The sequence below is a fragment of the Rana temporaria genome, chromosome 1 (genome assembly GCF_905171775.1).
Source record: "Rana temporaria chromosome 1, aRanTem1.1, whole genome shotgun sequence".
NCBI classification, from domain to species: Eukaryota; Metazoa; Chordata; class Amphibia; order Anura; family Ranidae; genus Rana; species Rana temporaria.
Genome location: NC_053489.1, coordinates 442,552,667 through 442,569,837, shown reverse-complemented (window position 1 = coordinate 442,569,837; position 17,171 = coordinate 442,552,667). Strand labels below are relative to the sequence as shown.

Sequence of the window (17,171 nt, the reverse complement as noted above, 5' to 3'; positions counted from 1 at the left end):
ATCTTTATTATCTGCACATGGTAACACATTTCTCTTCAAAATACATCCCTCCCACCCTTGGGAAACAGGGTGGGTTAAATTGTCCAATGACAATGGTGATACAGGTCAGGTGTGTTCAAACTTCTCCTTCAGCAAACAGTCTTAGCAGGGGGGGGAGGTTGCTGGAGTGACCCCCCCCCCCCTTTCCTCACAGCAAGACACTTAAACATCCCATAATAGGTATCCAGACTGTCTACCAAGCTCCAATCCACATAGCAGACTTAATTAACACAATAGACAATGGAATGCAATCACACCCCACCCCTTTCATCACAGCAAGCTTACTAGTATACATCAGCCAACACACAATATATATACAATATATACAATATCTGACCGCATTAAATGTGACTAGCACAGACCATAGTGGGGTTCTCATTCACCCTGTGCCCCTAAAGTGACTCCCGTTACATGGCTCCCTCCTTGTGGAACACTCCGGCAGACCCGGCTTGATCCTTTTCGGGTCAACTTGGGGATATCCGGAACTAGGAGGCCGGGATGACGTCTGTTTGCCGGGATAACCCATCTGCATTGCCATTTTGCTTACCAGGTCGGTAGCTGATGGTGAAGGGGAATAATGGAATTCAGTTCTGGAACAGTCACTTGCTTTGCTCTCTCAATGGCTCCCAAAACCTGTTGCTGATGCTCTTGGGACAGATAAGGCACCACCTGGATGCAAATCCCATTTAATCTTTTGACAATTTCAGCCTGTTTTTGCATTTCAATGTTCAAGCCACGGGACATCTCATAATACATGACGTAGTGTCGTTGCATCTCCGATTTCTCACTGGCCAACTTGTCACATTCCCATTTTAGACTGTGATATTGTGCCGGATCTACAGTACATGTCGGGGAAGGTAGTCTTACCCGGGTCTCAGCAGCAAGCGGGTTGGTTCCAGCAACGCGGGTTGGGGCACAGGTAGTCACTGTGTGGGCTTCAGCGGAACACATCGGGGCGTACGCAGAAACAAGGGGGGGGCAAATCATTCCCCAGTAGTACATCTGCTGGCAAATCCTTCATCACCCCCACATTCACATGTCCCGAACCAACCCCCCAATCCAGGTGAACCCGGGCAACGGTGCCTCCCGCTACTCTTACGGCTACGGTGTCTCCGGTGTGCTGGCTCTCTGGGATGAGTTTCTTCTGTAGCAGGGTCATCGTGGCCCCAGTATCATGTAGTCCATTGGCTACCTTTCCATTGACCCAGACAGTCTGCCTGTGTTGCTGCCTGTTGTCCTGGTTAGCTGCTTGTATCGGATCTGCCTCGTGCAGAACGCCCCAATGTTCTTCCTCCTCAACGCAGTGGGCCGCAGGCATGGGTGTGCGGGGGTTCCCCCTTTCTGGCTGTCTCCATGACTGTGACTGCCTGGGTGGATTCAATGGACAGTCTAGCTTTCTGTGTCCTAGCTGTTTACACCCAAAACACCTGATGGGCTGTGAGTAGTCCTGGGAGTTGAACCTAGGCTTCTGAGGATAAGTGGCCGCTGGAGGTGGTGTTGTAGGACGGTCCGACTGGGATTTGTAGGCAATAGCCGGCGGGGGTGCCGTTGATCGATAATCCACCCGAGCTGTGGTCTTGACCACAGAGTTGTCCAGTTTGCGGGCGTCTGTGTATTCGTCCGCCAGGCGAGCTGCTTCAGACAAGGAGAAAGGGTTTCTGTCCCGGACCCATTCTCTGACTTCCCGGGACAGTTTGTCAAAGAAGTGCTCCAGCAGGAACACCTGCAGCACCTCTTCCCCGGATTCTGCTTGGCATCCATCGATCCAGTGGAATGCTGTGCAGTGTAGGCGGCATGCCCACTTGGTATATGAGTCTCCAGTCTGCTTGCTCGTCTCTTGGAACCGCCTCCGGTATGCCTCCGGTGTGACGGCATACCTGGCCAAAAGTGCTTCTTTTACCAGTCCATAGTTCATAATATCCTTGTCTGGGATAGCCCTGAACGCTTCACTGGCCCGGCCGGACAATTTCCCAGACAAAATGGTAACCCATTCCTCTGTGGGCACCCGGTGTAGGGCACATTGCCGTTCAAAATCAGCAAGGTACCCATCAATCTCCCCTTCAGTTTCAATGAAGTTCTTAAAAGCAGCAAAATGTATCTTTCTCCTTTCAGTTGGTGCTGCTGTGACTTCTGCTGCTGCAGAACGTCTTTGCCGTAGCCAATTTGCGTCCACAGCAGCTATAACTCGGTCTATGATCTGCGGTGGAGGGTTAGGACCATAGTGTGCCAGTCTTAGTTTGACAGCCCGATCAAAACTTTCCTCCTCCGGGGTCCTGTCTGTTACGCTGGGCCTTTCCGTTAAGTTGGGTCTTTCAGCTCCATCCATTTGGACAAGTTCTGTGATCACGTCCATCTTATGGTTGCTGGCTGGTCTGCCACGGTTCTCCAGTAGTCCTTGTAGCTGTCCTTTAAGCGATGGAATTATCCCGCTGCTAGCCACCAATTGTAACAGTCACCACCGTTTACGACCTTCCATCCCATCCAAGACAGCTTATCGACACTCCACAATCAGGCAAACGAACACGACCCATAAGAATCCCCCCCAGAAACGAGACACACAGCTCTGTTTGAGGTTCAAAACAGGGAATGAATCTTTATTATCTGCACATGGCAACACATTTCTCTTCAAAATACATCCCTCCCACCCTTGGGAAACAGGGTGGGTTAAATTGTCCAATGACAATGGTGATACAGGTCAGGTGTGTTCAAACTTCTCCTTCAGTAAACAGTCTTAGCAGGGGGGGGGGTTGCTGGAGTGACCCCCGCCTTTCCTCACAGCAAGACACTTAGGCCCCGTACACACGACCGGATCTATCCGCTGGGATTTATCCGCGGATCAGTTCCAGCAGATAGATCCGGTCGTGTGTAAGCCCGAGCGGACAATTTTCGGCGGATAAAAATCCAGCCGACGGATTCCCAGCGGATACAAATTTTGTAGCATGCTACAAAATCTATCCGCTGGAATCCAGTCCAGCGGACTGATCCGGTCGTCTGTACAGACTCACCGGATCAGTCCGTCCGCTCCCATCCCTCGCATGCGTCGTAATGATTCGACGCATGCGTGGAAGTATTTACCTTCCAGCGTCATCGTCGCGGCGACGGCGCGACACGTGACCGCGGATGTTTTCCGCACGGATTTTGATCTGATGGTGTGTACAAGCCATCGGATCAAAATCCGGAGGAGGAATGTCCGCTGGAAACGGTCCGACGGACCGTTTCCAGCGGATAACCCCTCGTCTGTACGAGGCCTTAAACATCCCATAATAGGTATCCAGACTGTCTACCAAGCTCCAATCCATATAGCAGACTTAAATACCACAATAGACAATGGAATGCAATCACACCCTACCCCTTTCATCACCGCAAGCTTACTAGTATACATCAGCCAACACACAATATATATACAATATATACAATATCTGACCGCATTAAATGTGACTAGCACAGACCATAGTGGGGTTCTCATTCACCCTGTGCCCCTAAAGTGACTCCCGTTACACTCAGGATCTGAGTTGGAGGGAGAGGAAGATTCCTCCAGAGGGTCCAGATACAGATTGACACTGGATGATGTGGGGGACTTGCTGAAAGCGATCTACGATACTTTGGAGATTAGAGAGTCGATATAGCTTTCAAAGCACAATCTCATGTATCAGGAGGCCAGTGCACAAAAAGCCAGGGTATTCCCCGTGCACAAATCTCTAGTAGAATCAATCTTGCTGGAGTGGGAGCACCGTTAAAGGAGACCATTCGTTTCAGGCAGCCTTAAGAGCAGATTTTGAAAAGGATGCGACCCACCCCTGGAACAAGATTCCAAAGTTGGTTGCACCTCTGGCCAACGTCTAAAAAGACGGATTTGGCCTTTGACGACCTTGGTCCCTTAAGGACCCCATGGATAAAAGGGGTGACATGCTGCTAAGAAGAGTTTGGGATGCTTTTTCCATCGGGCTTAAGCCAGCCCTTGCAGCCACTTGCATTGGCAGAAATTTGGAATGCTGGTTAACGCAATTGCAATCCCACATTTTTGCAGGCATGTCCAGGCAACAACTGCTTAAGTCGTTTTCTTTACTGATGAAAGCAGTTGGCTTTCTAGTGGATGCCTCAGCAGAATCGGTAAAGCTGGTAGCTTGGTCAGCAGCACTGGTGAATGCTGCAAGAAAGGCTGGCGGTCTGAAAGCGTGGACAGATGCAGAGTCTAAGCTTAAGCTTTGTGGATTACCCTTTTCAGGTAATCACCTCCTTGGGCCTGGGCTTCAGGAAGCACTGGAGCATACTCAGGAGAGGAAAAAAGCGTTTCCAGAAAAGAAGAAAAAGACAAACTTTTTTTTTTTTTTTAGGTTTCAGGCAGCAGACCCAACAGGAAAGAGAGGGGCGCCCTAAGAAACTCTGGACAGCTCATAAGGGGCGAGGAAGAGAAGGAATCTTATTCAATCCTCCTCATACCACAAAGCCCCAGTGACTCCTGCGTCCTGGTGGGAGGGATTAAGATTGGAGGACTTCCTTCCACAATGGACCAACGCAACTTCAAGCCCCTTCATATGAGGAATAATAAAAAACGAATACAAATTGGAGTTCAATTCCATTCCCCCTCCCACTTTTCTGATCACCCCATTACTCCAAGGCTGGGAAAAAGCAGGGGATCTAAGTCTGCTGGTAGGGGATCTAGTGGATCAGCAGGTCATTTGCCAAGTGCCACATGCAGAACACACATGCAGAAAGCCATTTGGCAAGTTTGGGCTAATCCTCAATCTCCATCGTCTGAACAGATTTATCAGATACAAAAGCTTAGCGGTAACGAATCTCCTGTTTCCAGATTGCTATATGGCAACGATCTATTTCAGGGACGCATATTTACATCTGCCGATACTTCGGGATTTCCAGAAATTTCTCAGACTTGCGGTAAGAGTGAATTCAGAAGTTCTTCATTTTCAATTCAGGGCACTGCCATTTGGACTAGCATCCTTGCTGAGGATCTTCATGAAGGTCCTGGCAGAAGCCTTAGCCCCGCTGCACATCAGGGCCATTACAGTGATCCCCTATTTGGACGATCTTCTGTTTGTCGCCCAATCTAATCAACAGCTGGAAGAGAACTAACAGGAAGCACAGTATTTCCTGCGCTCTCTTGGTTGGCTGATCAAGTCCCAGCTGATCCCAACCCAGGGAGTACAGTGCCTGGGATACAGGATATCTTCAACACAGAAGAACGTCTTTCTCCCATTAGAGACGATCGAGAAAGTGGATCTAGTGGTGGCGCAGCTTTAGAGCAATCAGGAAGCCCGTATCAGAGATGTCAGTGTGATAGGCTTAATGACATCCTGTTTCCCAGCAGTCCCCTATGCAAGGTTACACCAGCGCCCCAATGCAGGCTCTCCTAATACACTGCTGGGATAGCAGTCAACAGGGTTTGGATCTGCCATTTCAGACGAAGTAAAAAGGGTGCTATGGTGGTGGCAGACCAGTCGCAATCTAGACAGGGGTCTGTTGTGGTCCAGACCAACAACCTTTGTGATGATGACAGACGCCAGTTCATTCGGGTGGGGGAGCCCACCTGGAAAGAGATCTGGCTCAAGGAACTTGGTCTCAGGTGGAAGCCAAGCGGACCTCGAATCAGGGGGAGCTACGGGCAGTGCAGAGGGCTTTAGAGTCCTTCCAGCAAAGGATAAGGGGGCAGCACCTACAAGTAAGGACGGACAATGTGGCAGTAGTTGCATACATAAACAAGCAGGGGGGACCAGGAGCCCCGCCTTGCAGTTGATAGCAGGCAAAATGTTCGGTTGGGCCGAATTAAACCTGGCCTCATTGACGGCAGTCCACTTAAAAGGGACGCAGAACTCTTTGGCGGATGTAAGGTTGGTGGTTCAACTGGACCCGGGCTTTTTAGGACTTCTGGATGTATGGAGCTCTCTGATGCATCGGCGATTCAGGACACACACAGCAATATGGTGAATCCAAAACTAGACTTTATTTTTCATGCGCACTACACCTAATCAAAACATACAAGAAAAGAAACGCCCTTGGCTCAGCCAATCGTATTCAAGTAATTAGGTTATACAAGTAATACAGTACGTCACGATAATACAACGTGTGTAAAACATAGCAGTCTATTTTCTGTGTGACCAACTAAAACCTTGTTCCCTCTGCACGCCTTATCTATGTTATTGTTCTCTGCTCAGTACATAATAACATTTGGCAAGGTTGTTCTTAGCTTCTGTGTAATTTAATCCTAGAAGCTCTGGGTTAAAGGATACATCTCTATACAAGCATTGATTACTATGGGCGAACTCTAGCAAGCCTTACAATGCATTGATATTATGGGGGAACTCTAGCCTTACAGCGAACTTTCTCAGCCACCAGCGAGTAAGACAAGACGAGTGGTCGCTCAACCAGGAAGTGTTTGAGTAGATTGTGAGGACCTGGGGCCGGTAGAAGGTGGACCTTTTCACTTCAGAAAGCAACAAAAGGGTCATCCAGTTCTATTCCCTGCATCCGCTGGATCGAGCCAGGGAGATGGTTGCCTTCACCAATACATGGCACTTCAGCCTTTGCTTTGCCTTTTCCTCAGTAAGACTAGTTGTGGCAGTTCTCCAGAAATGTTTGACCAAGAAGACGGACCTCATTCTGATTGCTTCATTTTGGCCAAGGAGGGCCTAGTTCACCACCCTAAAGAGGCTGGCCTTATATCCCACGATTCCTCTCCCGGTGAGGGACTATCTGGTCACATAGGGACCTATTCGGCACCCTCAGGTAGAGACCGTCAGACTTACAGTTTGGTATCTGAGGAACAGCTGTTGAGGGCTCAAGGGTTCCCAGAGAGAGAATCATCAAGACCCTTTTATAATGCCGTAAGCCAGTAACCTGGGCAAATTACACCAAGATCTGGAGGAAGGTTCAACTCCTGGTTAGCAGAAAACGGGCTGGAAGAAACAGGAATTTCAGCGATACTGGACTTTTTCCAGGCAAGAGTTGAATTGGGCCTCTCTATTAGCACCCTAAGCGCCCCCGCCTTGAGTGTGTGTTCTTCAGGTCTCCCTGCAGCAAGATCAATTTGTAAGGAACTTCAAGGCCCTCTCCAGGTCCAGGCCAGTGAAGGTTAGAGCCTGTCCCTCCTGGGATCTATCCTTGGTCCTCAGTGCGCTTACCTTTGAACCTCTGGAAAGAAAATTAAGTGGGTGGTTCTTAAGGTTGCTTTATTTGATTGCTATCACTTTGGCCAGAAGAGTGAGTGAGTTGCAGGCGCTCTTGATCAGAGAGACGTTTTTGTTAATTTTGGAAGCTAGGGTTGTGCTCACAACAGATCCTAGCTTCCTCCCCAAGATATATCCTCTACGTTTCACAGAACGCAGGACATTATCCTTCCAACATTATATTCCTCCTCAGAAGTTAATGAGAAAGGGAAGTATAGTTTAGTAGATGTCAGGTGAAGCCTTTTAGCTTATTTAGAGGTCAGCAGAGACTTCAGGAAGTCTGAGTCTTCATTTGTGAACTTTGCAGGAGCACACAAGGGATTTAAAGCATTAAAGGTCACTATTGCCATGTGGATAAAATTGACAATTACAGAGGCATACAGGTTGGCAGGGGAGCAAGCGCCCCTAGTTAAGGCACATTCAACCAGGGCAGTGTAAGCTATGTGGGCATAGAAGGCCGGTGCCACTCCGGAGGATATCTGCAGAGCTGCAACGTGGTCCAGCTACTCCACATTCGCAATTCATTACAGATTGGACCTGTTTTCTGAGAAAGAACAAGCGTTTGGGCGAAAGGTCCTACAGGCAGTGGTCCCGCCCTAGCAGAGTAAGTTTCTTGCTTATCATCTCAGGCCCCGTACACACGGCCGAGGAACTCGACGTGCCAAACACGTCGAGTTCCTCGTCGAGTTCTGGGATGAAGCCGCCGAGGAGCTCGGCGGGCCGCCTTCTCCCATAGAACAACGAGAAAATAGAGAACATGTTCTCTATTTTCTCGATGAGTTCCTCGGCGGCTCCATCGAGCCAAAAGTGTACAGACGACAGAGTTTCTCGGCAGAATCCGGGTTTTGACCGAGTTTCTCGGTGAATTCTGCCGAGAAACTCTGTCATGTGTACGAGGCCTCAGAGTATGTCCTGGAAGACAAAAGGAGAAATCCGGAGTTAGACTTACCGGTAACTCTTCTTCTGATGCCGCGTACACACGGTCGTTTTTTGTGGTGAAATAAAACGAAGTTTTTCATCATGAAAAAAAAACAAAGTTTTTCTAACTTCATCATGAAAAAAAACGACGTTGCCCACATACCATCGTTTTGGCAAAATGCTCTAGCAAAGCGCAGTTACGTACAACACGTACAACGGCACTCTGTTCCATTCAAGCTCCCGTCTCATAACTTGCTTCTGAGCATGCGCGGGTTTAAAACATTGTTTTAGCCCACACACGATCATTTTTTATGACACAAAAAACAACATTTTGAAAAACGACATAAAAAATGAAGCATGTTCGAATTTTTTTTTTGTAGTTTTTTTAGAAGACAAAAAACGATGTGAAGCCCACACACGATCATTTTAAATGAAGTTTTTAAAAACATTGTTTTATTTCATCACAAAAAAACGACCGTGTGTACGCGGCATAAGAGTCTTCCAGGACAGCCTGGTTTCCCACTCAGTGTTGTTTGCAGCTAGTGCAAAGGGTACAATATACTGATGGTATGCCAGTGTGTTATGTCTTTCAGTGCCTTCCGGCGTTTTTTGTGGAAACTGAAGGGGAAGGCCTGGAGGACCGCCTTTAAAAAAAAAAAAAAAATTATTTATTCAAAGATTTTTTTCAGTTATAACACAATTTATAAACAATATAAACAATATCAAGAGGAGGAATAATTCTATGTTACAGTAAGAAAACAAATCTAGCTATCCGACCAGACTAGGAAAAATCAATACAAACAAAATTAAATTAGGACCTGCAGCGTATCAAATTATAACTTCTTAGGATTAGAAATATAGACCCGAATAACAAAGGAAATAAACATAGTTAGGAATATTACCACTATTATTAACCTAAGGTACATTCCCTACCTAATTCTGCCTGGATTCTTCCTATATTTACCTTCCCTTCTCTCGTTTGAAACAAATCACAAAAGAAAAAAAAAAAATCATCCACCGGCCCCATCCCCTCAGTGTCACGAGAGAGAGGAAAAAAAAACCTTCCCTCTTACTTTAGATGTTCCAGGTTTTTCTTTCCTTAGAGGTAAATGACTTATTTAGGGAGCAAAAAATAGGTGAGTATATGCAGGAGGTTGAGCAGGCACTAAAGTCCTGCATGGGCAAAGCACCAGTTTATTTGAAATCTTTCCATGAAACTTGACATTTTCTGTAGATTTAATATTCCCACCTGTTAACTAGTTATGTGTCTCTCCATAAAAACTGGCAAAACTATTGTTCATTTTCTTTAACAAGGAGACATTTACAGCAGATCCAGGTAACAGATGTCAGCAAATACAGAATTCATCAGTTTCTGAAAGCTGCTTGTTTTTGTGCATATGTTATTTGTCTGTGTTTTTTTTTTTTTTAGGAAAGGTATATGCAGTTGGTGGCCATGATGGCAATGAACATTTGGGTAGTATGGAGGTGTTTGATCCACTTACAAATAAATGGATGATAAAGGCATCAATGAATAAAAAAAGGTACTGCAAATATTACCTTCCCCAAGGTGCTGTCACTTTCTTTTATTTCAGATAATCTGTTGCTATCCAGGATATATATGTGGATGAGGGCGCTGTGGTTCAACATGTGAACCAATTACACACAATGTGTTAACCTAGTGGATGAGATTCACCTGGTAGGTGAAACAAACAAACAATACAATATAAGAAGGTACTGCTATTGTGCAATTATATAAACATCTAAAAAAATTGGTTAGCATTAAGTTTCAACACATCAAAATTACAGGAAAAAAACTCGCCCAGATAATAGCAAATTTCATCAAAAAAAATTTAATGCAATAACACAGATTATCACAAATGTGATGTGATCATGTGAAAAAGTTCATAAAAAGAAAAGTTCATGTGGATGAATGCATTAAAGTTCAATTCACAGCAGATAAGGAGAACGCCTTCACCATCTAGTTTCACCCGAAGTGCTCTGGATAACTTATGCGCTTACCCTTACGTATGGACCCCTTAGAAAAGTGGGTCATGCACGCTGAGCAGGATGAGTGCTTGCTTACTGTATGGCAGAAGCTGCAACAAGGAGTCCACTGGTACAAAACGATGTGTTCAAACCGCAGGAAAAACAAAAAGGGGATCTCATAGTATAATACTGTTTTATTAAAATACACTTAAAAGACATCAGCTGATTGGCCTCTTACTTGATAAGTGCCTGCCCGGCACTGGGACTGCGTGCGTGACAAAAACGTCCTCACTGGGGAACCTCGCTCGGCTGTGTGAAAGCTATCCGCTCGGTATCCTGGGATGGATCAGATTAGTCGGGTGCCGGGATCAGCTGGCGTGCGTGGTGACCAACACTAAAACCACTGACATATGTTTCATGCAAAGCATGTCATCAGGGGGGCTGATCCCGGCACCCGACTAGCACCCGACTAATCTGATCCATCCCAGGATACCGAGCGGATAGCTTTCACACAGCCGAGCGAGGTTCCCCAGTGAGGAAGTTTTTGTCACGCATGCAGTCCCAGTGCCGGGCAGGCACTTACCAAGTAAGAGGCCAATCATCTTTTAAGTGCATTTTAATAAAACAGTATTATACTATGAGATCCCCTTTTTGTTTTTCCTGCGGTTTGAACACATCGTTTTGTACCAGTGGACTCCTTGTTGCAGCTTCTGCCATACAGTGTGCAGGCACTCATCCTGCTCAGCGTGCATGACCCACTTTTCTAAGGGGTCCATACGTAAGGTTAAGCGCATAAGTTATCCAGAGCACTTCGGGTGAAACTAGATGGTGAAGGCGTTCTCCTTATCTGCTTTGAATTTAACCTCATGCATTCATCCACATGAACTTTTATTTTTATTAACTTTTTCACATGATCACATCACATTTGTGATAATCTGTGTTATTGCATTTATAATTTTTTTGATGAAATTTGCTATTATCTGGGCGAGTTTTTTTCCTGTAATTTTGATGTGTTGAAACTTAATTCTAACCAATTTTTTTAGATGTTTATATAATTGCACAATAGCAGTACCTTCTTATATTGTATTGTTTGTTTCACCTACCAGGTGCATCTCATTCACTAGGTTAACACATTGTGTGTAATTGGTTCACATGTTGAACCACAGCGCCCTCATCCACATATATATTTACATACACAGTTCACCCCTGTAAACTGAGGAGCAGCTTTTATTTGTATATTTTGCATATACCATCCTCCCTTTTGGGGGGTTGTATATAGATTGCACTATATTTAAATATATAATTTCTGGCGCGGAAAAACACTTTCTATCATGCTATCCAGGATACCATTTGTACGTGAGTTCAGCACTGAAGAAGAGCTTTGGGGTAGATTTCCGAAGACTGGAGAATGCAAAATCTGGGGGAGCTCTGCATAGAAACCAATCAGCTTCCAGGTGTTATTGTCAAAGCTTAGTTGAACAAGCGGATATTAGAAGCTCATTGGTTACCATGAACAGCTGCACCAGATTCTGTGTGCTCCAGTTTTCTTTATCGTACATCACGGGACACAGAGCAGCATAGCCATTACATATGGGTTATATAGTGTACCTTCAGGTGATGGACACTGGCACTCTCCGACAGGAAGTTCCCTCCCTATATAACCCCCACCCATAGTGGGAGTACCTCAGTTTTTTCGCCAGTGTCTTAGGTGTTGGTGCACGTTGAGGCTGTGCCTGTAGTAGTCCTTGGGACCAGGGCCAGCTGACCGGATCCGTCCAAGGTGCTTCATAGCCAAAGTGGACGGTACCCGGGCCCCAATTCGTGGATGGGGTTTTGCCTATAATGCCTCTCCTTGGAGGGCTGGACCCTGGGTTCCAGGTCTGGTTTCTATACCTAGAGAATACCTGTTGCCAGTGGTGCTGTATAGGTCCAGGTGTGTGGTGTTCTTTTAAGACCCCGGTCCCTGAAGGTCTATGACCATACCCACGGTGAAGGGTGAAGATTGGGCCTCTTGCAGAGCAATACCCTGCGGCGTGGAAAGGTAAGCAGGGGGCCTACGGAACTTGGTTTGTCAGTAGGCTTCCTACAGGGGATTCTTGGGCAGCCTATTTATGCCTCTGTGCATGGGCAAAGGAGAACCACAAAGTTTTCAAACGGGATGGCTCAAAGCACCCAGGTATAGTTCCCCTGGCTGGGCTAGTAGGCTGCTGCTGCTTCTGTCACAAGGAGGGCCTTTTTTTGGGCAGGGTGTTCCACAGAGAGGGATCCATACCATTAGGGAGACAGTTGAAAGCTTCCTTTTACCTGTGTCTGCTGCTCCAGCGTTTCAGGTCCTGATGCTCCTCTCCACATGGCTTCCTGCTTCCCCTGACGGCGTTTGGCGCGCGCGTGCGCGCGCTTTACTTATCTGTGCGCGCGTGACGACGCCGCGGGGAGGGGGCGGTTGACGCCGGACGGCTCCTCCTCCCTGCACACAGGGAGGATAAATCCTGGAGGGCTGTTCAGTCTGTGAAGGCTGTGAAGGGACACGGAGCAGTGATGCTGGCTACAGCATAGGAAGGTTTGACGGAGCTTTCTGGCACAGTGACACCCGGTGGCAGTTGTTGGAAGTACACATTACTAAAGGAGCCTCTGGCTTAAAAGTTTGCATTCAAAGCCTGTGTACTAAGCAGCGCCTTTGAGCACTTAGGGGTGCTCACCTAGCCCAGCATTAGGGGGTCAATACCAGACTGGTAGTTGAAGCCCTTGGGGCTCAGTATTGATTTTCCTTTTTTATAGGTTATGGGAGGTTTGGAGTCCCTCTAACATTACCCTATCCTATTGTTTCACATTTATTTGATTATATGTGTATTTCCTCCAGCTATTACAGTCAGTTGTATACTAGCGGAGTGCCTCAGAATTTGTATATTATGGCTCCTAAGGGTGCAGGTAGCGCTAAAAACGCTAAGACGGTTAAAAAACCAAAGGGTTCTCCATCAGGCTCTGAGGATATCCAAAATCCAGCGGCCCCTACTACTCCGGAATGCCCGGAAGTTGTTGTCCTAGGTGAGCCATCAGGGTTGCTAGGTGCTACGGCTGGCCCTACTCAACCAGCTCCTTCCTATGTGACGGAAGAGATGTTAGCCTCCACCTTGGGTGGATTGGAAAGGAGGATGGCCGCTCTAATTACGGCATCTTTGGCAGGGAAGAAGCGGGTTAGATCCCCGTCTCCCAGGTCTGAGTCTCTGGAGGAGGATATCCTCTCCGCTGACGAATTGGAAGATCAAGGAGACCAGACTCAGGATCACCTTGACCATTTAGGTTCTGAGGATTCTACAATAGAGGAACCTTTTTCAGCTTCTCACGCAGAAAGACTGTGGGTTCAGTCCCTAACGGATATGGTGCGGTTGGCTTTTAAGATACCTGTGCCTCAGCCTCTGGCCTCCGCGGTATCCTCATTGGGCTCCCTGAAAGCGCCCCAAGCCAATTTGGTATTCCCGGTACATCCTTTGTTAAAGGACCTGATTTTTCAGGACTGGGCTAAGCCGGACAGGATTTTTCTGCCTCCCAAAAGGTTTGCAGTCATGTACCCCTTAGAGGAAGAGTTTTCAAAGAAATGGGCTGTCCCTACTGTGGACGCAGCCATCTCATGTGTCAATAAGTCTTTAACGTGTCCAGTAGACAATATCCACATGTTTAAAGACCCTGTGGATAAAAGGCTTGAGACCTTATTGAAGGCATCCTTTGCCACAGCGGGGGCAGTGGTCCAGCCGGCTGTAGCCGCCATTGGCGTCTGCCAGGCTTTAAAAGACCAAGCAAATCAGGCCCTAAAGGACCTCCCAGCCCAACAAGCTCAGGATCTGGCTGACCTACCTAGGGCCTTATGTTTCGCTGTAGACGCAATCAAGGATTCGATCCAACAAGCTTCTCGCTTATCCCTATTTTTGGTTCATATGAGGAGATTGCTTTGGTTGAAAAACTGTTCTGCAGAAACCCCCTGCAAGAAACTCCTTACTGGATTCTCCTTTCAGGGAGAAAGATTGTTTGGAGAAGATCTTGACAAATATATACAAAAGATCTCTAGTGGTAAGAGCACCCTCTTGCCGGTTAAGAAAAGGTTCCGGGGTCCCTCTTTTAAGCGTCCAACCTCTCCAGTCCCAGGGCCCTCATTCTCTAGGCAGTATCGACAGCCTCTTGGACGCGCAGCTGCAAACAGGCCACAGGGGCAAGCTGCAGGGAACAAGAGACCATGGAACCGTAAGCCGGTTAAGGCTGCCCCTAAGGCAGCCTTGTGAAGGGGCGCCCCCACTCTCTCGGGTGGGGGGAAGACTCCGGTTCTTCTCGGAGTTGTGGGGGGCCAAAGTTACCGACCAATGGGTTCTGTCCTCAGTGACTCAGGGGTACAAGCTGGAGTTTCGGGAGTTCCCCCCTCCTCACTTTCAAGCATCAAGACTTCCAGGCGACCCTCAAAAGCAGGCATCACTTCTGTCCGCCCTAGAGCGACTCCTATCTCAAGGAGTGATTATGGAAGTACCAGCAGGGGAGCAAGGACAAGGGTTTTACTCAAACCTCTTCATTGTCCCAAAGCCAAACGGCGACGTCAGGCCTATACTGGACCTAAAGTCATTAAACCGCTTTTTAAGAGTCCGGTCCTTTCGAATGGAGTCCATTCGCTCGGTGGTGGCCGCCCTTCAAGGAAGGGAGTTCTTGGCCTCCATCGATATAAAGGACGCGTACCTGCACGTTCCGATTTTCCCAGGCCATTACAGGTTTCTGCGTTTTGCCCTAAACTATCGGCATTATCAGTTCGTGGCCCTTCCGTTCGGACTAGCCACGGCCCCTCGGGTTTTTACGAAAATCCTGGCCCCTGTGTTGGCCATCCTAAGGGAACAGGGCATTCTGGTCATGGCCTACTTAGACGATCTTCTGGTAGTCGACCACTCAGCGGCCGGCTTAAATCAGGCAGTGTTGCTAGTAGTAAACTGCCTAGAGTCCCTGGGTTGGGTTCTAAACCGGGACAAATCCGCCTTACAGCCCACAAGAAGGTTGGAGTATCTAGGTCTAATTTTAGATACAAGACGACAACGGATCTTCCTGCCCCAGTCCAAAGTAGACTCGATAAGGGAATTAATCCAGGTAGTCTTAAGCAGCACAAGGCCATCTATACGCCTCTGCATGCGCCTGTTGGGAAAGCTAGTGGCCACCTTCGAGGCAGTGCCCTATGCCCAGATCCATTCTCGAAGGCTACAGAGAGCAATTCTCACGGCCTGGGACAAAAGACTCCAGGCCTTGGATCTTCCCATTTCCCTTCCCTATGCGGTAAGGCAGAGTCTGTGTTGGTGGCTAGTCACAAAAAATCTTCTGAAAGGAAGATCGTTCAGTCCCCCCTCTTGGAGGATAGTAACCACGGATGCCAGCCTATCGGGCTGGGGTGCAGTCCTAGACGATTTAACCCTACAGGGGAAATGGTCAAGGGCAGAATCAGCCCTACCCATAAATGTCTTAGAGATCCGAGCAGCTCGGTTGGCTCTTTTGGGCTGGACGGAGATTCTGCAGGGCTCCCCAGTAAGGGTACAATCCGACAATGCCACTGCCGTGGCTTATATAAACCACCAGGGCGGCACCAGGAGTCAGGCAGCCCAGAGGGAGGTAGATCGGATCTTTTCATGGGCAGAAGCCCATGTCCCCTGCATCTCAGCTATCTTTATCCCCGGGGTGGACAATTGGCAGGCGGACTTCCTCAGCCGCCAACAGATGTCCCCAGGGGAGTGGTCCCTCCACCCCGAAGTGTTCCAGGACATTTTCCGGAAGTGGGGTACTCCGGAGGTGGACGTTATGGCGTCCAGATTCAATGCCAAAGTAGCAAAGTTTGTCTCTCGAACGAGGGATCCATTGGCCTGCGGGACGGATGCCTTGGTGTGCCCTTGGCATCAGTTTGCGCTAATCTATGCCTTCCCTCCAATACGGATGCTACCCCGTCTTCTTCACAGAATTCAAAGGGAACGCAAGCCAGCGATTCTAGTGGCCCCAGCGTGGCCCCGAAGACCTTGGTACTCCTTGATAAAAAGGATGACGGTAGAGGAGCCTTGGGTCCTCCCTCTACGTCCGGACCTCCTCTCACAAGGGCCATTCTACCATCCTGCCTTACAGGCCCTAAATTTAACGGCCTGGCGGCTGAGTCCCTGATTCTCAGAAACGGAGGCCTTTCAGGGCAGGTCATTTCCACCCTTATAAGCACAAGGAAACCAGTTTCCAGGTTAATATACTATAGGGTGTGGAAGGCCTATATTACCTGGTGTGAGACCAGGAAATGGGATCCCCGCAAATATACCATTGGGAGAATCCTGGAGTTTTTACAATTGGGAGTGGAAAAAGGTTTGGCGGTCAGCACAATCAAGGGGCAGGTGTCTGCCTTGTCGGTCTTCTTCCAGAGACCTTTGGCTGCCCATTCTTTAATGAAATCCTTTTTACAAGGTGTCATTCGGGTGAATCCCCCAATTAAAGCTCCCCTGTATCCTTGGGATCTAAATTTGGTTCTATCGGCCTTGCAAAGGCAGCCTTTTGAGCCCTTGTCCGCGATCCCTTTGGTCCTTTTGACTAGGAAACTAGTGTTTCTGGTGGCCATGGCATCCGCCAGAAGAGTGTCGGAGTTGGCAGCCTTGTCATGTAAGGCACCTTATTTATTACTGCATAAGGACAGGGTCGTTTTGCGGCCGCTTCCGTCCTTCCTGCCTAAGGTGGTGTCTAATTTTCACCTTAATCAAGATGTGATTCTTCCATCATTTTTTTTTTGAGAGGTTACTACATTCCTTGGATGTAGTTAGAGCTGTAAAGATTTACTTGGAAGCTACAGCCCAGATTCGTAAGACTGACGTCTTATTCATTCTGCCAGAAGGGCCAGGCAGCGTCTAAAGCCACTATTTCTAAGTGGATTAGGCAGACAATTATACAGGCCTATGGCCTGAAGGGGAAAAGTCCACCCTTATCGGTTAAGGCTCATTCCACTAGAGCTGTGAGTGCCTCTTGGGCAGCGTATCACCAGGTACCTATGGCTCAGGTCTGCAGGGC

At 47.9% G+C, this 17,171-nt stretch overlaps 1 protein-coding gene across 1 annotated transcript in view; it reads left to right on the top strand.

Annotated features, from left to right (window-relative positions):
• The window catches only part of KLHL8 (kelch like family member 8), a 115,500-nt gene that overhangs the window by 74,646 nt on the left and 23,683 nt on the right, over positions 1-17,171 (top strand). Inside the window, exon 6 of the mRNA XM_040326715.1 lies at positions 9,568-9,679. Coding sequence (XP_040182649.1) covers positions 9,568-9,679 — 112 coding nt within the window. The remainder of the gene's footprint in view (positions 1-9,567; positions 9,680-17,171) is intronic.